This window comes from Blennius ocellaris, assembly GCF_963422515.1.
Source record: "Blennius ocellaris genome assembly, chromosome: 5".
In the NCBI taxonomy this organism is placed as follows: domain Eukaryota; kingdom Metazoa; phylum Chordata; class Actinopteri; order Blenniiformes; family Blenniidae; genus Blennius; species Blennius ocellaris.
In genome coordinates, this window is record NC_137654.1 from 18,945,789 (window position 1) to 18,972,661 (window position 26,873).

At 40.2% G+C, this 26,873-nt stretch overlaps 2 protein-coding genes across 2 annotated transcripts in view; one reads left to right on the forward strand and one right to left on the reverse strand.

Annotated features, from left to right (window-relative positions):
* Positions 1-17,714, reverse strand: part of phactr3a (phosphatase and actin regulator 3a) — a gene marked incomplete at its 5' end in the record, with an annotated part of 40,683 nt that extends 22,969 nt beyond the window's left edge. The window contains one exon of the mRNA XM_080496086.1: positions 17,612-17,714. Coding sequence (XP_080352212.1) covers positions 17,612-17,714 — 103 coding nt within the window. The remainder of the gene's footprint in view (positions 1-17,611) is intronic.
* A 1,093-nt stretch (positions 17,715-18,807) lies between these two features.
* pigt (phosphatidylinositol glycan anchor biosynthesis, class T) lies at positions 18,808-26,238 on the forward strand. The gene is made up of 11 exons (XM_080496247.1): positions 18,808-18,970; positions 20,483-20,660; positions 21,063-21,190; positions 22,462-22,562; positions 22,696-22,870; positions 22,960-23,057; positions 23,153-23,309; positions 23,569-23,769; positions 24,339-24,504; positions 24,596-24,679; positions 24,800-26,238. Exons 1-11 carry the CDS (start codon positions 18,955-18,957, stop codon positions 25,047-25,049), a joined length of 1,554 nt encoding a protein of 517 aa, XP_080352373.1. The 5' UTR covers positions 18,808-18,954; the 3' UTR covers positions 25,050-26,238.
* Positions 26,239-26,873: the final 635 nt, after the last annotated feature.

Here is a 26,873-nt window from a genome sequence, read left to right on the forward strand (position 1 = left end):
TAAGCATTACCTGCCCCGGGGTTCATCTTTTTTACTTCAGCACTGCTGCCCTAATCTACACCTCCCGTCTCGCTGTCTCCGCAGTTTCTTGCTCCCAGACAAGAGTGTTTATCGTTGACGGGTCCCAGGACTTGCCTCTGCCCCTGCCATCTATCTCACACTCAATCTGACAGATTCGTTAGGAGAAAGGGAACGTAGGGTACAACAGGTGTGAACCGGTACAGTACATCATTTAATGTGAGGGAGAGGAGGAGGAGAGGGCAGCGAGGAAGGTGCGAGGACTGCAAATTCAATGAGAAAAGAAATGAGGCTTTGCAACAAAGACTGCTGGTGTCTTTGTAGTCTGCCAGCTCAAACTGAGACAACCCCGATGACATCATGATGAAATCATTGAGGTTGAAACTTCTGAGGTCTGTCTTCAAAGTCAAACAAGACATCGTTCAGGTTTTTTTTTTTTACAAGCCGTCTTTCCACGTGAGAAAACCTGATGTGTAAAATTGAGAGATGACTGCTTTAACAAATACAAGGTTCAAAGTAACTTCATCAAGCTGAAGGCCCCCTTTGATTCACAGAAACACTCGAACACAGTACAGACAACAACAACAAAATCGAAATTATGTGGTATTTAACATTTTTAAACTTGTAAGAAATGGGTTAAACAGAAAAGCAATGGCAAAGGGTAGAGAACATGAGGAAACAAAACAAAACTGACGTCCACCCAGAGATAAAAACATTTACCGTCACAAAGTTTTCTATGCAAACAAAACTCAATGTGTAATTGTATGGTGGTACTGCAATTCTGTCACAGACATACACCAAAACCAGAGAAAAAGATGTGAAAGATATATTATGACAATTATGTATGAGAGCGAAGTGAGTAGGAAAAGAGTTATTTGTATGGGCCGACAATGAAGGAGGACTTCTATCTTGGCGACAGATTATACAGTCAAAAAATTATAGGGGGTGTGGAAATTTGTTCAAAATTCATACGTTACTGTAATTGGCCATTGTTTGGAATGTCACTTTATGTAAGTGAAGGAAGAGGTTTGGCTAAGACGTCAGTTCCATGTGAATGGAATACCTGTACGATAACAAAACTTCCAACTCAACCCATCTCTCCCTAGAAAGTGGCCAAAAACAAAAGTGGTGCAGTGGTTAGCAGGAACTGTCACAGCCACATATATCTCATTCAAGTCCAGGCTTGTCGGGTCATGATGGGATATTTGACTATTTAAGATCAGTTCCTTTGAAGTAATAAGGTAAGAGACTGGCACAAAGGTTCATTTTTAAATGTAATTACTTTTCAGAAGCCAGTTTAACATTTAATTTTGTTTGTTTGTTTTTTCAGAAAATACTCACTGGCATATGTGGACTACATTTTAACATCTGACCTGCATGCATGGAAAATATATATAAACGTCTGCAGTGAGATCCCCATTTTGGATATCCACTTTATAAAATGTTTTAGGCTTTCTCGACTTATGTCATTTATGCAACACCCGAAAAAGAGAAAAATATAGAATTAAAAACACATTAGAGTCCAATTAATTTCCTCACAAACAACATGTTGAGTCAAGTTCAGTTAGTTTTAACAATACACATAAACTCATTACAATAATGGAAATGTTACTGACCAAAGTATTTCAACATTAAAAAAAAAAAAAACAATGAGCAATATTGCAGGACTCAATAGAGTCCTGCAGGACAAAAACAGATCAGCTCCTGACCTGAGCCACATCTGATAAGACAAGTTTTACAATAGAGAAAAAGTAGACAACAATACAACATTTAAATTTCAAAGAATAGATGAGACTAACAAAAAACTGAAGGTCAGATCCTCGACTCCGAACCACATCAGATAACATAGAGACCAACAACCAAATAAAGTGTCAACACAATCACATGTTTGCGACATCTATCATGTTGAGTTTAAGTGGTGGTGAAAATGATTTGTTGACCCGGACTTGTATGAAATATTTTTCTTGCTACTGTTACACTTTGCGGATTTATTTATGTTTTTCTCATCACAAGTACATCCAGATGCTGCTGCTCATTTTGTCATTATTTTGAGGCACGACAATGAAGGAAGTGTGGACAACTAGAAGACCTCATGTGACATTTGCATATCAAACAAGCAGCACCTGCGTAATCTGCTTGTGTGGAGCCTCTGTGTGTGTTTGTATTTTTTTATTTTTGCTGTCTTTGACGCAGATGCAAGCTTCTCCTCTTGTGCCTCTTTTCTTTCTCACGAGGTGGAGATACAAAGGACGAGCTTGTGCATACATCAACTGGCACTCGATTCCCATCATCCGGGCCATTTAATAGATACATAATTTTATAGAGGGGCCTTACTGTGTGGTTTGCGTGTTCTTTTTATTGGTGGGTTGTTCGGTCACTCACACAAGTCGTGATTTGTGAGAGGGGAGTTGTCTTCTTTCTGTATGTGTCTTGTGATGCACTGGTGACTTGTCCACCATGCGCACTGCCTCGTCAGCTGAGATTGGCTGCAGCAACCATAAATTACATAAAGTGATATTGAAGCTGGATAGAAACTACTGGAACTAATATAAAGGAGAAACTCACTAAACCCAAATGCTCTCGTCTGACTTGGCAGTCGTTGGGCCCAATGACCTCCCTCTAGATTTAACATACTGTGTCTCTGCCTTTAGCCTCGTATTTCACTTATCCAGGAAAGAATGCACCAGCATTGAAACTCAAAGAAATAAAAAAAAGTAGTCGCTCATTCTCACCCTGCAGTCTGAAAAACACAGAAGGGAGGACTCACCAAGACGGGTCTCCAGTCCATTACAGGACAAATACAGAGACAGACAACAAAATACATTCACAGGTCTTCAGTTAAACACCCATTTATGTTAATAGACTGTCTGGAGTCAAATCCACAAGATTCTCACTATTAAACCACACCAATGGAGTTATTTGGAGTGAAGTGATTTTAATAGATACTTTTGTTGGCTGCAAGACATCTGATCAATCCTTCTGCATCTGTTTTTGGTATTTGCTATGCAACCTGCAAATGTGAGAATAGAGGTTGCATGTTGCCAGTCGTTTATATTTGGAACAAGATAATCAATTATCTCCACAATGCTGTGGTTTCATATATTTTTTCATTCATGTGACAACTTTCATGAATGCTTATGCATCAGAACATTTCAGCACACGACTTAACAAACCTCAATCAGTTCCACCAAAAGAACTATTGGAAAGATCTCAAGCTAATTAGTAGTGAGATGTAAATGACAGAGAAAAAAGAAAAACAGCTCAAGCTAGGTCAAAAAGAGGGAGTCAGTATCCTTGGTGCAACTATACCACTTTAAAGTCTACACAGGATCCATGGGAATCGAGCCAAACGCTGGAGTTCCTCCAGAGTCTTTCCAGATCAGATCCACACAACCACTGCCTCTTTGTTATTGGGCTCCTACAGGCTATCCATCATCTCACTGTGGCCAGTTTGCAATTAGGATAACATCTTGGCTTTCTTTCAATACGAGCTGCCGCCTCCTCATCGTCCTCTCTCCTCGCTCCGTCTCCTCCCAGCCTCACTCATTCAGTCCCCTGTCCTTTTCCCTTCAGCTCAGGTTCTTCTGCTTCCATAAAATGTGTTTCTACTGTCAACGCCCAGAGGAGCTTCCTCTCTCAGCTCTTAACCATTCACAATAAAGAGCACACAACTTCCTGAACTCCAGTTAACCCCTGCCATCACAGGCTAAACGGCTCCTTTACGTGCTGCTTTTACGCTGAGGTCTCTCCCAGGTGTTGAAAGCTGCTCAGGTCTTTGTTCTTCCAGGGATGTCTGTTCAACTCTCTGCCTCATGCTGGCTGTGAATTATTGTCACTGCACAAAGTGTGCAAAAAGCTGCCAGGTTCCACCAGCAGATGAATGCATGCACGACTCGAGCACATGCCAAAAGACACATACACGGATGTAGGAACACAAGCAACAGCCGCAGTAACACATGGCTCCAACATTGTCAAAAGTCTAATCTGCTCACGCATCCACAGGGAACAGGCATGATGTGGGAGGCTTGTTGTTGTTGTCGTCATTTTTGTGCTCCGTTTTCACGGGCGACTGAAAGACAGTGACGGCGTCCACAGAGAGCAGAGCTCAATGATGCAGCTTATCCACATTCACTACTGAGTGATTGTGGATACACAGTGTGACAGTACAGTCTGTACAATATCCAACTATGTAACTCTAAGATGAGGAGGAAAAAGGCGTTTTGTTCTTCTTGGAATTTTGAGTCCCAACAACTGATTTTAATTGAGTGAAACCATTTGTGGAGCAGGATTTTTTTCTTGACAATTTAAGAATAAACAAAAACAAAATAGATTGCTTTGTCTATTGCTTATGTGAGTAAAACAGTATTTTTTTTAGAACTCAATTAAACAAAACCTTTCCATAAACTTTAGTGCAAAACCACACATGTAACAGGTGAGACAATTGTGGACTGTATCATGATCATCAAAATGTGTGTGCTCCAACTTACAAACGTTTATATTAATTAAGGAACAGTGTTCAGAGGTCTGAGGACTAACACATTATGTAGAGCTTCATAATTAATCAATTATTAAGTTTATTTGATCAACAAACAGTTCAAGTAGAACAAAAGCTTCACTGGTTTCTTCTGACATGCAAATAATTTGCTGCATTCTTCATGTTTGTGAAGCAGCAAAAGATTTACAAAATATTTAATAAACACTTCACAATAACACATTCATAAAACTCAATTAAAAAAGAAAATTCTTAGTTGAAGCCCGGAATACAGATCTTGTGACTTTTCAATGCTGCTCCTGAGGCAAGTTAGCACGAACCCAACACAAAAACTAAAACCAGCCTCTTATGAGAGCAACGCTGCAAAAGAACTTAAGACAATTATTTCAACATGTATTCGTTCATGTGTAAAGACCTCTGCCAGCATTGCTTCCAACGTACTGCTGCTCATTAAATGCATCAACATACAGTATGATTCACATGATTTTCATTACATCGTTCAGTGACTCATGTTGATGACGGTTTTTGTTTCAGCGTATCACCGATATGTACTGTATATCTATATATACTGTGTACGTCTTGACCAGGAAAATCTTTTTCAGTTCTTAATCTATATATTTAATGTCAAGGTTTTTCTGGTAAAATAAAGGTTAAATTAAAGGAAATAATGCTATTGCTACAGTGTGAAACCTGCACAGGATTAAGCAATGGACAGATGGATGGATGGATGGATGGATGGACTGTGTTTAATACTATTAAAGGAATATGATGAATCATGTCCATTTATAACAATGTCTGTTACCTCCTCGAATAAATTAATCCATTAAAATTACTAGATGAGTAAAACGGATAGATCAAGTGGGCTCAACTGCTGTCAGAGCGCCTCAGCCACACAATTTATGTGCATTAGCTTTGAACAACGAGAAAAAAAAGTGGCTTGTTTGAAAGACAGACAGCATAACTCCAGGGAGGCAGAGAGAATTTCAAACAATACAGTTGATTATATACTTCATGGAAAATAGTTTAGAATCCATATAGTGGTTTTAAAATCTCAGTTTAGACCCAAAGCAAGAAAGTGGCTTTAATTCATTCTTCCCTTAGTGGGATGTTTTGGTATTTAACGGGTTGTTGCTACACTTTGTTGTGTGATGACCCGGATCTGCTAGAAGAAGTATGTAGGACACAACAATCACCAGTTGAGTTTGGGTGAAGTGAGGGTTTCATTAAAGACCCAAGACACAATAACACAACCTAGGATACAACATAGGAGGGCCAGTTAATGCCCAATACTAACTGTACAAGGATTAATTAAATACAGTATAACAAAAAGGCAGCTTCTTCACTAGAAGGCCGTTAACCAAAGGTTCATCAACCCAAATTTGCTAAAGACACATGGCAAAATTAAAAACAAAACACCTAATTAACTCAAAACACAACAGCTGGTACCTTCACCAAACCGTAGCTCTAAAATTCACACTCTCAAAGATCGGAGTGGAGCCAAGTTCAAAAGATCACTTTAACTAATCCAAACACCCCCAACCATGCTGAGGAGTCTGCTGGAGCTGTTAAATGGCCTCAGCTGGTGGGCGGAGCTGAGCCAATCAGTAGTCATCCTCCAATCAAAGTGCTCCCAATCAGGACAGGAGGAGGAGGAAGTCGGTGAGGGTGTCTCCTGTCAATCAGCACACTGTAACACACACACACACACACACACACACACACACACAGAGGCGGAGGCGAGGCCATACAGCCTGTGGGTTGTACCGATAACAGTTGCAGGAAAATAAAAACATTCTGCCTTCCTCTGTACTCTTGATGCAGTCTGATTGGACACTCAGCACACAAACTTTCTATCATCAGGTCAATGCAGGCTGAATTTTAATTAATCTGAGAATAACATTTCTCACACTTCTCCTTCGATTACTGTGCATGTTCTCTTGAATATTTTAGCACACAGTCTTTGACTTTATGAATGGTTTCCACCATATTGTGCTTTGTGTGGGCTCAAACTAATCTGTGAGATGAATCTGGACTGTTTGGGAGTTTTTTTTCTCATTGTCTGGTTCAGTTTTGATCACGAATACTTGAGCTTATTTGACTCAATAACTGTGAAGGGTGAAAGATTGGGTTGTTTTACCTAAGCATTCTTTTGGACAGAAGAAAAAAGACCTAACTAATCTAGTTTGGGGATGGGAAACTTTGATTAAAGCAAGTAACAGAGGGCAGAAAGGTGTACTGTATAGAATATATAGGAGTCACAGTGAGTACATTTCTAGTAATTTTCTTTCATTGTTTGATTTCCTATTGTAATTATGAAGAATATGGACAATTTCACACACTGCACTTGATATTATTATATACAATATACATATATTGTGATTTTTTTCTTTATGATAAAAACATGTCTAGTATATTACTAATCAATACCAACATTACCTGTAAGAATTTTAATGTCATTATTATTGTTACCGTTATTGTCATCGTTTTTCATACTTATTATTTCATCTTCTTTTCTTTTGCTACTCTTCTTCTATTTAATGTCCACTTGGTGCTGTAACAATGAAAATGTGTGCACTGTGGGGCAAATACAGGAATATCTTTTCTTATATTGGGTTCAAACAATTGTAAAATGACTTTCCTATCTTTAAACCTGTACAACTTATCATGTATTAATGTCTGGAAAATTTGCATGCACACTGCAAAGAATAGGGATAGTGGTGCCTCTTCTAGTCCCTCTGCTCACTTTACTTGTGTTGCCATTTTGCAGTTACCTTTACCAAACATTTTTCAGAGAAATTTATAGTGGTTTACTGAAGTCAAGCATGCTTTAGCTGAAAGGGTATATATATATACACAAATCCCGATTTACCATTGTCGATGTCACTTGATCATGCTTAAATACAGCATTCAATCAATTCCTGCACCTTCATTAACGGTAATCAATACTGTCAGCGGCTTTCATGCTTTTACTGTAGTAGGCAACAAGTAGCAATCCAGTTTTAGCGAATGTAAGGAGTAGGGAGTACAGGTATTTATGTAGGAATAAAAGCAAAAAGCATTTCAAGTGGCAGATATTGTGTTTGAAAATCAGGAAGTTATTGCCAGCCTTTGATTGGCTGAGATTTTTAATTGCCTGCTGTGCAGGACTCTCTACACCACAGAGGGAAGAATGAATAGCTCTCCAGTGGCTACTACTAACAGGTGGCCTTGACTGACTCACAGTCCTTTCATGCTAACCGTGACGAGAGTTGTGACGCCACTAATAAAGAAAGAAAGCAACAACTCAATTAGACTGGATGGGGTGTAGAAAAGGGAGTCTTCTGGGAAACCGAATCAATTCAAATAACTTTGTGATTTTGCATGTAACGCCTCTTTGCTGTGTATGTGTGTTTGCCCCGTGATGGACTGGTGACCTGTCCAGGATGTAGCATGCCTTGCCTATAATCAGTTGGGAATGGCTCAAGCACCCACGATAAAGGGTCTGATTTTCTATGATCCTGTATAAAGCGTGCTAAATACCACACTCACGCAAATACACATCGATATCAGTTTTTGTACGTTGGCGGGTAATCAACTAAGAATAATGCCACGAATGACGTCACAGGCATAGTATTCTCATGAGGGATATATGCACATTCAGTTCTATTTACATGACAACAATCTGGTGGAAACAGCATTATATCCATGTTTGTTGGCTTGTGTTCACCTTGGACTGACAGACTGGAGTGCTGAGCCCTCCAAATTTTGACACAAAACAAAATTTGATCCAATGCAGTTGTATTTGTTGGCAAACATATTCCAACAAATAAATCTTAATTTGAGGGTTAAAAAAAATGCAGTATGAGAGACAATCATTCAAGTTAAGGTTTGAGGAACCAACTGTGGCTCAATTGTTAGAGAGGGCTAGTTTTCAACATTGCAGGTTCGATCCCCCTGTATCCAATGAACTCTGCATGGATGTCAATCCTTTCAAGTTGGGAGTGACGCATAGGAGGTAATAGTATAGACCTGATACTGTCCACATGTCAAAATGACACTGAGCCCAAAACTGCTCCGTGTGGATGTGAGAGATTAACGATGTAAAGCGCTTTGAGGAATGCTGAAGTAGTGGAAACGTGCTGTATAAGTGAATTCCATTTCCAAAAGAATAACATTGTTGACAAAACTCAGCGAAGGAAAAAGCCTTGCAATAACCGCAGCTCTTTGCTGAAGTGAAACACATTCAAAATGTAAGCAAGCAGTTTTCAGACAGTTTTCAACATAAACTCCCTCCAGTAATTTGAGCATTCTGCTACATGTCTGATAATCCAGATATAAAAAGGCAAACGACGAAATAGATTGAGTGAATTTTTTTGTCTTTTTTGTATTTTGTGCATCTGTCAGTCACGGCCCATGGTGCACTATGTAATAGTGAGTTTTTAATTTTATTACACGAAGATTTCTTCTTCAAACATACCAATTTTTAGAAAAGGTACTCATTTTGGTGTCTACATGCTTTTTATATAGAAGAATAAACATAAGCAGTACTAAAAGATTTGCAGCGTGTAAACAAACTGAAACGTCCTAAAGAAATGTTTTTACCTCAGGTTGAGCAGTGAGTGTGCCACTAGATCGAAGGAAGCCTCTGTTCTAGGTGTATTTAAAAAACAAAAAAAACAAAAAACAACTTGTTGTTGTTCAACATTGCAAACTTTGCATAACATAGATAGGACAATATATGATGATATATGAGACCTACAATTAAGCTGGAATGAAATGTATTTATTTATTTTTAACTTCTTTACACATTTTGTATGAAACAAAGTCTCATTTTATAGTCCCTGCTGCTTTCCCTGATGTTTCACACACGTATGACAGTAGGCTACTACCCAATTCCAAAAATGTGAACACAATGTAAAAAGTCTGAATAAAACTATTGTGCAAATACTCGCAATTTCCATAACCCCATAACTGATTCACAACAGAACATAGTAAACATGTTCTGTCTTAAAAGTAAGACACATTACGACTTGACAGCAATAACACATTTCAGAAATGCTTGGATAGGGAAAAAACAGCTTTAAAGTAAGTTAGTTGTTAGTGGTAGTCACAGTAACCAGCTGAAGAAGACCATTGCAAACACTGAGGTAAATATGCAGCAAGTCTTCAAGACAAATAGATGTTTCCATGTGAAACAAGGCCAACGGTCAATATTGCTTTGTGAGCTTTTGGCCCCGCCCATTTGGCAGTAAAGCAAAGTGATGATTCTAGATTACAAACAACAGCATGGGCTTAATAACACTTCTATAAATCATGGTCTGTAAAGTGCACACCATGTCATGCTATCCACAAATTTATGTTGAAGCTGTATCATGGAAAGAAGAAGCCATTTGTGACCACAAAAACAAGTTGTCAGCTTCAATGGGCCAGAGCTCATTTGAAATGTTTGGAGAGAAAATGGAAAATTGTTCTGTGGTCAAATCAATTTGCGATAATGAAGGACGGCCCAGCTAATTTTCATTGGACTGGAGAAAATCCAGCATCCCTGATAGTATCGTGCAACATCATGTTGCAAGCTTTCACATCTGGAAAGAAAGAAAACATCAATGCTGAAAAGTAAAGAGAAATTGGAGAGCAACACCTGCTCCCACATCCAAACTTTGTCAATAACTTTTTCACTATTTCAAGAAATGTCTAGTGTATTTTAACCGATCTAGACAATGAACTGTAGCCTTCTCAACAATCTGGCTTCACAGTAGAAGAATTGGGAGAGTTCAGTTCTTACACTAGAACCAACATTTGGTGCATCAAAAAACAAAAATATTGGCACAGAAGATATTGCACTATTGAGCAGCTTCTTACCCGAATCTTTTGAGTGATAAAAATAGGACATATTCTTACCCAAAAGCTTCAGAAATTGGTTTCATCAATTGCCAGAGGTTGAGAAGGCTCTCATTATAGAGAATTGAAATTATATACATTTCATTAATTTCATTTATTAATTTATTTGAATGGGACAGTGCATATTGATTAACAGACACACAGTGCTGTACATATGCCAGATTTAGCTCAGAGCTAATTTCAATCTGCATTCCCATGGAGTAAAACTTTACCGCCAAACACATAGTTATTATAATACATGTAAAACATACCAGACTAAAAAACACAACATATTAAAATACATATATGACATAACACATGAGGAAACATACCACATTACCAAACAGACCGTACAGCATAAAAAAAACAACAACATTGCATCTATCCCTAAAGTGCTAAAGTTAGCTGCCTTATCACAAATTCTAATATTAGCCATACACTCCTCCCTCCCAACAATCATTCACACTGACCTATTCCTGATAAAGCAAATGAAAATAAGTAGTAAAACACCTAATTTTGTTGACTGAGAAGAAATGTTTTAAGTTGTATCTTAAATGAGACATAAGTGGTACTTTCTCTTACAGTTACTGGTAGAGTGTTCCAGCTAGAACAACCCTTGATTGAAAGTACAGTCTGTGTAAACGTGGACCTCCGAAACTGCACTTCACAGTCCCCCCTCACTGTGGATGGAGTACTCGTCTCACTATTCATTTTTTTAATGAATTCAGTAAGAGGTGGTGGGGCCAGGCCGTTCAACACTCTGTACACAAGGCAATTAGTTTTAAAGATTTTTTGATTTTCAAAATTTAAAAGACTGAATTTTTCTATCAAGGCATATATATACGACTGAGGCTTTCAATCAAATACCGTGATAGCGTTTATATATAGTTGTCCAATTGGCTTAAACGCAGTGACACCAGCAAAGGACCACACTGTGAAGCAGTACTCCATGTGGAATAATACCATACAGTGGAGGTAGGATTGTGCTGCCTCTGTTGTGATGAAAGGTTGGATTTGTTTGAAGATTTGTAAATTAAACTTAATTGTGTTTGTGACCTTTGTTAATATGTTTCTTGAACGTGAGGTTGCAGTCCAGCATGACCCCAAGATAATTGAACTGGGGTACCAACTCCAAGTCTTCACCAACCAAGAACACAAAGGATCTGCTTTGCATTGATGGTTGTTTCACAGTGTTACTTGCTGAACATCATGCAGACTGTCTTTTTGAGTTGAGCATGAGGTAACTTTGTTTTAGCCAGCCATGCACTTTGCTTAGTCCATTTGTGAGGTTGGCAGCAATTGTCCTAGCATCTTCACCGTGGATGAACAGCACAGCATCATCAGTGTACATCAATGTATTAAGCTCAGGGCAGACATCTGGTAGGTCAGTGATGTATAACAAAAATAGAAAAGGCCCAAGCACAAAACCAGGTGTGACTCCAACATCACTGCTGAGACTCTGGCATTGTAATCCATTTGTAGAGACATGCTGTGTTCTGTTAGACAAATAAGAGTGAAACCATGCTAAGGAGTCTACTGAGAAATGGAAACATGTGAGCTTATTCAAAAGGACTTGGTGGTTGACTGTTTCAAACGCCTTCTTGAGATCTAAAAATACAGCACAGACACAAGGGTTTTTGTCTCATAACAATTTCAGTTTTTCAATGAAAAAGCAGTTTGCCGTCTCTGGAAAGTGATTTGGCCAGAAACCAAACTGTGTTCTATGCAGTGGAGAGAATCCTGCAATAAAACGCGACAAAGTTATCTTGTCCCAGATATACTACTGCCATCAATTTCAAAACAACCTAAAAATGAATGTAGAAATGTCTCGCTTTTAGCTTCTGATATGTTGTCAATGTTTTATTGTGTCCCACCTTTTTGGGAAATGCAATAACACTTTCAAGCCCTTTCTCTTGACGTTGGAGGTTGTCTATCCTTTAGAGAAAAAACATTTGCCTTCAGGTAAGAGAGAATATGGCGCTATGTGAGCCTGTCATTTATCAAAGGGAAAGCTGTTATTTTGAACATTTTCTGTGGTGCACTAAATTAGTTTTTGTGACTAAGAATTAGAAAGGAAAGCTGATACTACCCTCAGGTCTGCATGCTAAGTGCCACCACCAGCCACTGGTTAGTTGTCTTCAACACCAAAGACTGAAAGCATGCGGGAAGAACAAGATATATTGTGGCACATAAACGCATATCAACAACAATTTATCATATTTTTTTCTCTATTCAGCAGTGCACATATTGAAGAAATGAGATGCAGTGCTGAGATTAAAAAAAGAAGCTTTGGAGGCTCTAGTGGGTGGATTTTGATTAGTATTGATACCGTTGAGACAAGCAAGGTGTTTCTTCTCATTTAGAGTCATCTTAGCTTAATGTGTGAATATATAGATAAATGGGTATAGAGAAACAAGGGAGAGCAATACATTTATTTACAATACAAGCAAATTATCCACCACAGCAACTATCAAATCACTTCCATTCTCTTGTTCATAACACTGAAGATACTTGACGGCCTCATTACAGATGGGACAACTGAAAAGGATGAAGAAATTAATTACCTGTCAGCATCAGTTTGGTGTTAGAACCCTCCTTCTAAGAATGATTTTAATTATTTTGATTGCCCTCCTTCACATAACTCATTTTTTAAGATGATCCCGAGGATCCTGTGAGGTTGCTTCTTCACCTTAACCATCTTAAAAAAAAAAAAAAAAATCGTAATAAAGGTGCTTTTCAAACACTAAAAGGCAGAGCAGAGACAATTTTTCCCCCGAAAGAAACATTATCTATTTCAAAAGAAAGTTTGTTTTTATATTTAGATAGTTTTCAGACTATCTAAATATAAAAAGTCTATGGTGAGGAACAGACTACGACCTATATTGGAACCCAGGATTGAGCAGGAACCATTAAGATTCTGTCCTGGTTGTGGAAAAACAGGCCATATTGTCTCCCTCTCAGATATTATTTAGGGAACATAAGAGTTTGACAATCCAGTGTGTTTTGTGGACATGGAGCAGGCTTAAGACTGCCAAGACATCTTGTGAGGTGTAAGAGGAGTTGTGTGTGAGTTGTGAGCTATCTGGTCTCTACTTGGTGTGAGCTGTGTCCACATACTAGTCATTAAGTCAGACTTATTCAAGGTGAGTGTTGGACTCTGTCAAGATAGAGCTTTATCCCCCCTTTTGTTTGTGATGTTCATGGACAGCGTGTGATGGGGCAGCCAAGGGCAGTGGCTGAAGGGTGGTGCCTTTTTGCAGATGATGTACTCCTGACACCGTCACATGAGAGCCTGCAACAAACACTGGGGCAGTTTGCTGCCAAGTGCGAGGTGGGTGGGATGCCAATCAGCAGCACCAAGGCATTGTTCCTTGCAAAGAAAAGGATAGTATGCCCTATCCAGGTAGAGGAAACAGCCTTCTCCATGGGGATATGTTCAAATATTTTTGGAGTCCTGTTTATGGAAGGAGGAATTGCGCCACAGAACAGCTACAGATTTGGAAAGACTGTTGTGGTGAAGAGGAAGTTCAACAGTAAAATACATTTCTCTGTTTACTGCTTTGATCTACATACACACCCTCACCTATTGTTGAAAAGGTTGGGTCATGAGTGAAAGAACGAGATGAAATGAGCTTTCTCTGCAGTATTGTGGGCCATACTCTCAGTAACAGAGTGAGGAGTTCTTGTCGAGCTGCTACTCCTCCACTAAGAGGAGCCAGTTCAACGTGGTTCTGGCATCTGACTAAGGTGTCACATGGTTGCCTTCCATTATAGATTTATCAAGTACGTCCAAATGAGAGGGGGCTCTAGAACTCAGCGTCCCTCAGAAGAACGAGCGGATGTTGCAGCAGACAGAGATGTCCAGACTTCATTGCTCTCCATAATGACATCCAAGACCCCATGTGGACTAAGAAAATGGATGGATGGATAGTTTATACAAGTTCTGGTTAGCCCTCTCACATCAAAGATGGAAGAAATCGGCTCAGTGGCACCAATTTTGCACAATGTTGGATTCAGCTTTGAGCCACACTTAAGGAGTGTATCGAGCTAAATGAAGGTATATGATAATTATAACTGTATAAAGTTAATATGCATTCCTATATTTGTATTACAGTAATGTAGTGGACTCAATTTTTCTGCTATTTCATAAATTTTCTGTGATATACTAATATCATTTTGTGCACATAATTACTTCCATATTTTGAACAATGTCCTGTTAAGTGGTGAGCTCCTTATATAAGACCCGCTGACTCAGAATTCCCCATATTTACTCATCAAGGCCTTAGTGAGAGAGAAGAATTACGGAGAAGACATTACTCTGGTTTGGGATGAGTCATCTTCATCGCTCAGTAGCAGTTTTCACTGGGTTCAATATATCTTCTATTTTCTTAGAGGGGGCTCCACCTCTACCTGCAGTCCTCTCGGTTTTTTCTGATGTGAGATCTGAGAGGATTATCTTAGTATCAGTCAGACCAGCAGAGGAAGATGAGACCTCAAAACACTGATCAGTGGACACTCGTGGTCAGACATAATCCAATAACTGCGTGTGATCGGGTCCCACAGTTTCGATCGGCTTGTGGAAAAAAAAAAGACAATACAGATCAGTGAGCTCTAAGGATATTTTTCTTGCTTGTTTTTGTTTTTTCTTTAATGACCCTGGAGGGTTAACAAGTGGAAGAGAAAGTGAAAAGTAATTTCCCTGATTAATTATTTATTTTTCTCTCTCAAGTGGGTTTCCACCAAGAAAGTATCAGGTCATTTGCTCATGATGCTGGACAATCACACATATAATCTAATTATTGATTGATTTAGAGCAATAAAACATTGTCCACTATGCCCCCCCCCCCACACACACACACACACACACACTTTATATGCAAATAAAGTTTTTAAGTCTGAATCTTTGACCATTTTTTAGATGAATAAAGGAAGATAAATCTTTCCACTTTGAGTCCGAGAAACCATGTATACCTTAACTATTATAAATAATTTGATCAAACTGAACAGCTCTTTACCTATATTTATCTGTCTGTAGGACAATAGAAACACTGGCTGGGACAAAACACCTGGGACAACTATGCCTGGACAAACTCCCTGTATGCAAGCTTCAAGGTGTCCGCTCCACATCATTACCTTTTCAACACTCCATGAATAAGTGAAACTTTCAGCGAAAGTGACATCTTATTAGCAGAGGAGTCTGAGGGACTCCTGTCTGAACGAACTGACTAAACATTGTTTTTTTGTGCTGCGGCTTCTATTACCCAACATATGAGCATAAATAACTTTGAAATATAGATTTAAATGTGCAGCTCAAAGAGGGTGTCCCAATGTATGGAAATCCCTCAGAAACAATGAAAGTGCTCATGAAATCTCTTTGAGATCACATTTTGCACACATAGGGGAAGGTGGTCGTGAACTTGGTTCGTCCCCGTCTGAGGCTCCTGTTGTATGATCGCAACCTCATTCAAGAGAAAACATCGCTCCGATTCTCTGACATGGTCAGCTGTAACTGTTGTCTCTATTGACTCTTATTTCCAGTAAGAGGATGAATACACTGACAGACTCTGCAGCTGCAAAACACCACTGTACTGGAGGAAAAAGGGCCAGTCTTTGCCAAAGTAATCCCTTGGCAAAGACTGGTGCCCCAGACGTTAGTGCAGTGATGATCCACACAGAAAGGGGCTGGGTGATGTTGTGTAGTTTGGGTCACCAGACACTGACATTGTCCTTATAGTGACAATTGTATTTACTCTGTCTTCCATTTGTATTGTACAGTGCGCTCACATCTTTCGCAGTGGTGCCTATTCCAGTGCGAAAGGCTGATATCCTGTGCTCGCTGACAGCTTTGGCGCTCACTGCCAGCACGGCTGACCTGCCAAACTGCTGTGTTGTTTATTCAGGTGTGTCAAAGACTCAGTGTGACATCATTGTGTTCACCTATGTGTGAATTAAATTGTCCTGGGGATGGTTGAATTCAGCAAGGGTCCATTAAAAATATGCTATGGCCAGTTGATGAGTGCAGACAGGTGTGCTAGTTTTTAAAGATGGGGGAGAAAAAAACAAAACACTCATTAAAAACGAGATGAAAGGTGAACGGCCATTTTTTTTTTCTGAATCATTCACTCCAGCATTCTTCATGTGCGTAAAACTCACCATGTGTGGGAGTAAGCAATGACTCTTTCCAAACCCACACAATATGTCCATAAATAGCTCCTCTTACGTAAAAGAATCATATCATGTATTTCCAGTGAACATATAGTGATGATTTAAAAAAGCCTGCAGCAAAGACAGGGCCACATCATTTGCAGGAGTTTATTGTGCAGAAGAGTAGAACATCACTACACCCTGCTGTTCTGCTATTAATGAAAGATCAATTCATTAGTCCATTCTGAATAGATGACTAACAGACCACTGGGAAACGCACTGAGGCTCCATAGCGGGAAGCACACCTGCAGCGTGGAGTGTTGAATCAATTTTCCTGAGAGGCCAGAGCTGTGCTGAATTGGGAATATTTCCACCTCAGTCACGTGGATCGACTGTCATTGATCATAACTGTGATCAGTACACACACACACACACACACACACACACACACACACACACACACACACACACACACACACACACACACACACACACACACACACACACACACACACACACACACACACACACACACACACACACACGCGGCTCTGCGCACAGCCGATAAGATGTGCATGTGTCTTTTTTAAATGCAGCACATCAAGAGCCAAAAACAAGTGTCTCCCAAATAATACTAGAGGGTATACAGGGCTGCCTCAGATTAGACGAAGCATTAAAAACAACACATGCATACGATTATGTGCATACAATAAAGAGATCGCGAAAACCACATAGATACAAGTTGGACACGTTAATGTCACATAAAACGGCCTTCACGCCAAATCATAAATACTACTTGTATTCACATGAGCACAGATGGCTACAGGCGTCTTTATAGGGCGCAGATCTGGAGGATCGCAGCCGTTCACACACGGTGATACGGCACATTAATTTTCAATTTGCGGCTCCATCGTGCAACGTTATACAGTCCACATTGTACATCCAATGTTGCAAGCATATGCGCTAATTATCCCTCGGTGTTCTGACATCCCACCGGACAGGAGAGCATCTCTTCACGCCCCCAAAAAAGCGGCAGCGCCACAAAGACACATGTTCCATATGTACGGCACATAAATAAGCGCGTCTCCGTCTCCCTACCTGTGCCGTGAGCCAGATCGATGCCCGGTTCGGTGACTATGTTCGGGTCACTTTGAGATCTGCCTCGTTGCAGACAGCCGTCTAGTCCATCGGATGTAGCCATGGGGGAGGCAGCGCAGGAATCCTGAATAAAATATTGAAAACCCAACCGGAGGCAGGCAAGGTCAGGAGGAAAAGCAGCGAGGGAGAGTGGATTTTATTCGCTCTGACAACAGCCGCTTTGAGCATCTAGCGGGGAGCCATGGCTGAGCTGAAATTCCGTGTGTGTGTGTGTGTGTGTGTGTGTGTGTGTGTGTGTGTGTGTGTGTGTGTGTGTGTGTGTGTGTGTGTGTGTCTGGGCCGTGTGCGGAGATGATGCGTGGAGGAGGGAGGGGGGGAGGGAGGGGTGTCGTGCCCCCGATGATGCCAGCGGCTTGACTTTGCCCATCCCTGTCCAGCAACACGAGCACATCTCCTAACAGCACCCCGCTCACCTTCTTAACCTACATTTTATTTAACAAGCATGTGGGTCATTTTTACGGTTTTCAGTAAAACAGAGGCTTGAACTGTTTCTTATAAGCTGTGTGGTAGTTTCAGGCATGGTAATGAAATGCAAGCTTTTGCAAATGCATAAACGACTTACAATATACGAACGTGGTTGTTTAATTCATTTCTAAATATACGATATGATTCTTTGTTATTTGATGTGCCGATTCGTGTCTGCATATGTTCATTCATCGTGTGAATGGGGGTGTCATTTAATATGAAACACTCCTTCAGACTGCATCCAAAAGTCTGGAAATATTATTAGTTTTCATTAGTCATTTTCATCGAGTGGGAATCCTCTTCTAAATTAGATATTACTCTTAAAATGTAGAAATGTAAATACATATAGCAGACACACGTCACTGCCACTGACTCCATATGGAAGCAGCTCATTGGTCAGTTCTTCGCGTGACGCAAAACACGGAAGTGAACTCAGAAAAATGGCAGCTCGCAAGTGCAGTCATTTGATTTTCCTGTTCTTTCTCTTCACTTTGACTGTGACCGCTTTGGTAGACAGTCACGAAAGGACGTTAACTGATGGCCACCCTGCCGGAGTGGTTAATGATCCAGAAACAGCTGAAGAAGCGGTCGAGCAGCCCGTGGTGGAGAAGAGGCAATGGGAAGCAACCGAGGTTCAAGAAGCGACGTCGGCTGATGCGGCAGACGTGAAACAGGCCACATCTGCCCCCCAAACCACGGTACCCCCGTCAGTACCACCGCCTAAAGACGACTTTCAGGAGGAGTTAGTGATCAGACCCCTGCATTCGGGAGATATTTATGCTAGCTTCCAGTTTCGCACTCTGTGGGAGACAGATTTCATGAGAGAAAACAAAGGTAAGCTAGCCTTTTGCAGTCAATAAATACGCAGTGACCGCACGTGCGTGTCTCTTCATATAATGTATACAATAATGTAAATGCTAAATTGGAAATATTGTTGTTTAAACGTCGCTAAAATAAACTTTTTCAGCTTATACGTGGTCTAAATGCATGTTCTTAAATAGGGTTGGTATCGTCAGTGTCACGATACAAACCTCGATACATGGGTTATGACATCTACTTTATATATGGTCACGATACGATTGAGACGCACCTCGATACATGGGTTACAAGACAATAATTGCCTGGATACTCGAGTTACGATATGCTGCATACTTTGACACTAGAGTTATGAAACAAGTTGTACCTTGATACATTCGATGTGTACTGTGGTGCAATATGGTGTGATACGATTCAATGTGTATGAATTTATTGTCTCATATCAAGCCTTTAAATTCATCTATGTCTTATTACTGGTAAAAATAGTTAAAAACTCATTAGGTTCACCATAATCCGATGTGGCAATGTTTGCAAATAGCTCGTGTTTTGTCCATTTGATTACGCCCCTCTTTTGTTTTGAAACCAAAAACAAACCATATGAATGCTTTTAAAGGTGACGGTGCTCACACTTTATTCCTTGGCAGTAAATGTGTCCACTGGCATCGCTTCCTGTTTGAAAAGGCAAACATGTGCTCCACGGAAATCTACTGCATCACCGGACCGACTCACATCCAATGTCAGTGGCATCAATACTGGGGGCTGGAATATTAAAATATTGGTTTTTGAAAAAAGAAAAAAAAACATTGATATGTTCCTAAGTACCGATAATTTTGCACACCCCTATTCATAAATGACAATAGATGTTGATAAACATTGTGCCCATTGTCATGAAGACTAATTTATTAGGGCTACAAAAAAATAATACAACGTTGTTCTCGATCATTTGTTCTCATAAAGCCAAAAACTATGACTGTTTCAGCAATACACATGATGACATGGATGTGTAATTTGGGCCCTGCTAACTTTTCAATGGCCCCACAACCATTTAAACCCAGTTCATATTCACTGTTGGTGAGTTCATAATTTAGTGTATACTACATTCGGACTTGACAATGATAAATAGTGGGATTGAAGTAGCTCTCTTGATCACCAGATTGACTGTTGGTGGGAAGTTAATTAATTCCCTTAACATCACTTCCATAAATACTTCAAATGCATCCAGACATTTGCATGTATAAAAACAGGTGATGCCTTGAGTATTTACTCTTCAGTCGTATCCCTCACATTGCCCATAGTATGCTCGAGAGATAATTACCTGCTTTGATTATCCCAACTTAAAGTCACAGATGATTTAATGCATGATATGTGTACATATATGTACATTAACTGGATTAACGGGTTTCTCTGTGATGTATCTGGCTGCAATTTATTTTGCCGCTGATGTTAGAAGACCTTTTCAAGTTTTCTTGTCATGTCTCAAAGTCTTTTATTCTATTAACAGTATCTTTTCCTATATTTCCTTGTATTCAGTGTCCCACTACCGGCTTTTCCCCAAGTCTCTGGGCCAGGTCATTTCCAAGTTCTCAGTGCGAGAGCTGCACATCTCCTTCACCCAGGGCTACTGGAGGACCATGCAGTGGGGACAGCCGTACTTGCCCTCCCCTCCTGGAGCTGAGCTCTGGGTTTGGTTCCAGGACACAGTGACAGAGTGAGTGCGCCCTCTATTGGCCGCAGAGCATCGAACACACGAATGAGTCACGCCTTCAGATCAACATGAGGATCACCTGAAAACAAGCCTGTTTCACATTAAAAACTACAGGCCAGCCATAAATGACATACATTTTCGGCCAATTATGCAAACACTATTCACTGAAGCTATATATTTATATTACATGTATAGCCTGTGGTATTACATCCAACTAACACTATTTATATTCAGAATGAGCAATTGGCAAAAAAAACAGAAACATTTACTATTGTTTTGAACGACAACAACATGTCTGTTTGAATTACAAGAAATGTACTTTCATACCTTTCCAGTTTGGGTTTTATCAATCATTTGAATGTTTACTTACTGTTTGTTGGTTTGTTTTTGTGTGGTATTTTGCAGTGTGGATGCCACGTGGAAGGAGCTGACCAATGTTTTGTCTGGTATCTTCTGTGCTTCACTGAACTTCATTGACTCTACCAACACAGTTCAGCCCAGTGCCTCCTTCAAACCGCTGGGAATAGGAAATGGTACGGCCTGCTTAGTCCAGCCTCCCTCTGTGTGAAGCATCATAGTGATTGTGGAAGTAAATGATGCGGTCACCTCACGGCCTTGCCTGGCCAGTGTGGTTATGACTTGGCAGCATCCATTTTAACTCTCCCAGCAAATTAGTGAATTAGAAAATTAATTCTTTCTTTCTTTCTTTCTTTCTTTCTTTCTTTCTTTCTTTCTTTCTTTCTTTCTTTCTTTCTTTCTTTCTTTCTTTCTTTCTTTCTTTCTCCATCTTAACATGCTTACCCTTTTGTATTAAAATGAGATATTCATGCCACAGGAAAGCAGCAAACGGCGTTTACTCGGCCTAAAGTTTGAATTGATGGTTTATCTTTATTAAATCCAAAAGGTTTTCTGAGTTCTGACTCACCAGTCTTAACAAGTGATCTCGCTCCATCAAAATGATGTGTTGTTGAGTTTTGTTGAGCAGCAACTCCATTCAACTTTTTATTGCAGAACGTCTCTGGTGCCACTGCACACAGAGAGTCTTTGAGCAGTTCACACACAAGACCAGATACATTCCTGACTTTGATGTTGTTCCTTTGACTTGATCAGAGATACACTGATCAACCGCTTTTATCCACTGAACCTCCTCAAGAAATGGTTGGGCTGTGAAAAGATTCAAAAGTTTCTTTCATTAAGCATTTTGGTTAGATTCCATTTTTACGAGATATGCTGTGGAGACGGTGTATAATACGAAGTTAAGAACACTCAGAAAAACAGGGGTTTATTTCAGGAAACATAAGCTCAGAATAATAGTCATGTCGTGCCAGTGAAGGCTTCTGATAACATGCCAGTTGTAAAGCAACACTTCGCTCATTGTGTCATTGTGTTTTTATCAAACTACCTGTGAAAATTAGTCTTGGCCCCTATGCTTCATTGTAGGTCTCGTGTTGATTCTAGATGTCACCTTGCATTTAGGGTTCTGGGAGACGAGAGTATTATTATAGGAATCCGAGCAGTAAATTGTTGCATTCTAGCAATATTCAGAATTTTACTTAATTTAGATCTGGGTTAATTTTCTTATGTATTTAAAAAGTTGGTGAGCAAATATTCTCTTCCACAACTTTCCTGTTAGGGGACAAGAGGTATTGGATTACCACAAAACCAAAATAACTCAAAGTGAAGTGCAGTACTCTTTCACTGCGTTGCGGTGATGCTGCCTCAATCTGTTATTTGTAATTCTTTGTTTCTCCGTATACAGACAATAGAATGATGTTATTTGTGTGTTTGTGTCCCGAACTTGCAGTGACAGACCACCACTTCCTGCGCTATGCCACCCTCCCACGAGAAATAGTTTGCACTGAGAATCTGACACCTTGGAAGAAACTGTTGCCATGTGGATCCAAGGTGAGTACGTTTGTGCCTCCAAGAGTCTTTAGCGCGTTTGCCTTTCTGAAAACACAGCACAGCTCACTTTTTATTTTGTGTCTTACTGCAGCCAACTCACTTTTCCTCGTTGGTTTCTCCGTGTGCTCTGCAGGCTGGTCTCGCTGTCCTGTTGAAGTCGGAGAAGCTGTTCCACAGCAGTTTTCACTCCCAGGCTGTGCACATCAGGCCCGTGTGCCGGGACTGGCAGTGCAGATCAATGTCCTGGGAGCTGAGGCAGACACTGAATGTGGTGTTTGACCTCCACATGTCTGGGCAGGGAAAACGAGGTAACCTTCAGAGCAGTTCTCTGCATTTGTATAGTTTATTAGAGTTTCATTGAAGCCCCCTTCATTCACCTTTCTGTTTGCTCCTTCAGAGTGGTCCTTGTTCAAGATGTTCTCTCGGACACTGACGGAAGCTTGTCCACTTGCCTCCTCCAGCAAAATATATATCGACGTCACAGACAACCCCGAGGTTTGTTTGTTTTTTTTCAATCCATTTATGATCATTAATGTACGGATGGAAATCTCCAGTCGTTTAATTTGATAAGTTCTGTCGCTGTCTTGCAGGGAGAGCAGTTTGATCTCAGCCCAGCCACTTCGCTCCTGAGTCAGGCGATGGTGCTCGGTGACAGGCGGACTTACTCAGTCTACGATCTGACCCAACAAGCGACCTTTGGCAGTGTGCGCTCCCTCAACCTGTTGATCCGCTGGAAGTCCTCTGACGGTGAGTGTAAAAAAAACAGAGAGCTCCCAGTAACTGACAGTTCAAGGGATCAACAACAACTTGATTCTTATTGGACCTTTTTTAATGTGTGCTCTCTTATTACAATAGTGAATTCTGCAGGGACAAAGAGAATGCATCGGTATATCTATAAGGGTCGGACTCTATAAATGTTCTCAAGATGATCAATTCCAGTTTGAGGTTCTCTGTTTGAATCACTTCTTGGACTTTCTGTCTTCCACACCTTGTCCCCTCTCTGCAGGTGACATGTTGCGCCCCCTGCTGCACGCCGAGCGTTATGTGGCCGGATACGGACTTCAGGCAGGAGAGATTCACACGCTCATGTACAACCACCACCCCTACAGGTCCTTTCCTGTGCTGCTGCTAGACTCTGTTCCCTGGTACCTCCGCCTCTACATCCACACGCTCACCGTCACCAGCAAAGGAAAGGAAAACAAGCCAAGTGAGTGCTATTTTAGAAAACACACGGCCAACTGTATGCTTGATAAATAGAAGCTGATCACAACTGGCTACTTTTTCAAATGATGGGAATGTGATCGGCCTCACACAGTCCAGAGTTTATATCGATTTAATAAATTGACTGTGCTCCCTAAAGTAAAGGGTAATTACAAATAACAAGGTTTCTGATTGAGGTTAAGTCATTGTACATGCAACAAAATGTGTCATGGGTAAGAGAAATTTAAGTTATTCAAATAGTAGTTTTCAGTCACTTTGACATAAGAAATAATTTTACATAATGCAGTTTGAGGTTATACCTTTTTTTTTTTTTTGAAACTGTGAAAAGTACATTATGTTCCTACGAGAGTTTAATTTTTCTTCATGCAGATGCTTCTTTTCACCACAAGATGGCAAACACGTGAATGTAGTGAAACGTGTTGCAAGGTCCTACTTCAAACCCTTCCTCAACTGCAGCTACTTTGGGAGTTCTAAATGACAACATGCATATATAAATCCAAACGCTGTGTATAAAACCAGGTTGTCACCTTGAGTTTCTTTGTCTGTTTCTGCCAGGTTACATCCACTACCAGCCGTCGAAGGACCGTGTGAGGCCCCACCTGCTGGAGATGCTGGTCCAGCTTCCCCCCAACTCTGTGACGGAGGTCACGGTTCAGTTTGAGAGGGCTCTGCTCAAATGGACCGAATACACACCTGACCCCAACCATGGCTTCTATGTCGGGTACGTACCGCTGGCTGTTTCAAAAAGGTTATTTTGGGAAGATGAATTTCTTCCTGAAAGTCACTACCTTGTCTCTTCTTCTTCTTTTTAGTTCTTCAGTGATCAGTTCTCTTGTACCAAGCACTGTCGCCATGGATACGAACAGTACCCAGGAAAGACCACTTTTCAGCTCCTTGTAAGTGATGCAACTTCTTTCTCTTGAGGATATGACTTACTGTACACTTTATTTGAGTTTCTGTGGATAAAAAGCAACCGTATCCTCAGTGAAATGCTTAAATTGACCATCTTCCACTAGTTTTCCAAGTAAAGAGGAGTCCAGCTACTTTGTGCGTGTCTACACGGAGCCTCTCCTCGTCAACCTCCCCACCCCAGACTTCAGCATGCCGTATAACGTCATCTGCCTGACCTGCACCGTTGTGGCCGTGGGCTATGGCTCCTTGTACAACCTGCTGACGAGAAGCTTCCAGATAGACGAGCCAAACCCCGGACTGGCCAAGCGGATAGCGAATGTGATCCGCAGGATGAGGGGTGTGCCACCGCTCTGAAGCTGAGCCAGAGCGCAGAGTGGAACTTGTGTTCAATTCTGGAAGAAGTAAGTCAAACACTGGTATGGATGTTTTTTCCAAAAGTTCGACTTGAAGGTTTTGTTTTCGAATTGAAGGAGACGATTACTGCTGAACATTTTACTTGGGATATTTTCCTGAAAGACAGAAAGATGCCACCCTTTGGTTTGCTTGGATGAAAAACGGGCGTTTTTGTTATTTTGAGAACAAAAGGAACCAAGCCTGGACCGTGAATCTGGAGTAGCTGGCAACTACATCCATGTTTGTATAATTTTGATATTCATTACTTCACAATGCAGTGAGGCTATCACTCAGGGGAAACTGTGGTCAAAATACTCATCTACTATCAGATTGGTTTTATTTTACCCTTCCTCTGACATCTTTGTTTATTTATATTAGAATTTTTCTTCCCAGAAAATGTATTTGAAATGAAGCACTAAAAGTGTGAAATATCTAGTGTGTTTTCATGCTCTTCTAAAGTGGCTTTAAATCTTGTGACGACTGTGTAAATATGGTTGACTCACAAAGACAAACTCATTATAAGGTAACAAAAATGTTTTTGGTTTTTTTCTATTTACCGGCCGTTGCACACGAATCACTCCAACGTTTGTGTTGGTACTAAATCCCATTTCCATGAATGGATAGCCATTCATTTCAGCTAAACTTTTAACATCAACAAGAGTCACAATGTCACTTTTTTTTTCTGCAACCATAAGCTGTGACAGGAAATTTAAAAACTCTGAAGTACAATTTTGTTCAGGTTCAACCAAATTTCATATCATGTGGAAGTGATACAACACAATTTATACAAGTGGTATGAAATAAAAAGAGATGTCTGCAGATATACAGAAAAATACTAAAACCTAAAATTGGTTTTTCAAATTCATGTTATTTGAATCCATTTGTTCCAGAGAAGGTGAAAGAACCTTTATTCCGAACTGTTTTGCACTGATGTAGGAATGCATGCATGCTTGAAAGTTAAATGGGACTGTCTCCAAGGTTACTACTCTTTTCGCTTGATGAATCGATATCTCACTCATTAGTTCAAAATTGTTTTATTGCTTTACAATTCTGTCTGATACATTAAATGTCGTCATATGATTTTCTTCTTTTAGACACTGCTCTTTCACATTATTGCCTATAAGTGGTGTGTGTGTGTGTGTGTGTGTGTGTGTGTGTGTGTGTGTGTGTGTGTGTGTGTGTGTGTGTGTGTGTGTGTGTGTCAATAAACTGACTCGAACTCAATTATGACAACAGGAGATTTATGTTTCATAACACAATTACCACGGTTTTATATCGATGAATAAATATCCAAGCAATGGTACAAATGCTGGTACAGTAAATAAAGCAAACTCTCATCCCAGAAATATTGGCAAATGCCATCCCGTAGTTTCACCACCTGAATCAGAAATTATTATTCATGCCATTTTCATCCAGATTAGACTTTTCCTATTCAGTAAATGCAATCGGCTCTGAATGGACTCCTGATGTACCAAACCTGCACTGCAAACCAAACCAGCATCAACAAAAACGTACACTTCCATTTTATTGACTCCCAGTTTGTGTTAAAAGCTATGAACGTCGGACCTCTGTTTACATCTTTGAACAACTCATTCTCATAAACCTCCTGCTCAGGTATCAGATTAGTATCATGGCTGGACACTATGAACAATCTGCATTATTTTACGGTCCATTAATCTGGGTGTTGTTTCTATAAAGCAAATGAAAACTTATGGTAGCTGTATAAACTGGCCTGTTCTCCTCCATGTGCTAAAGCTTAGCGACTGACTTCACATCTCTAAACCC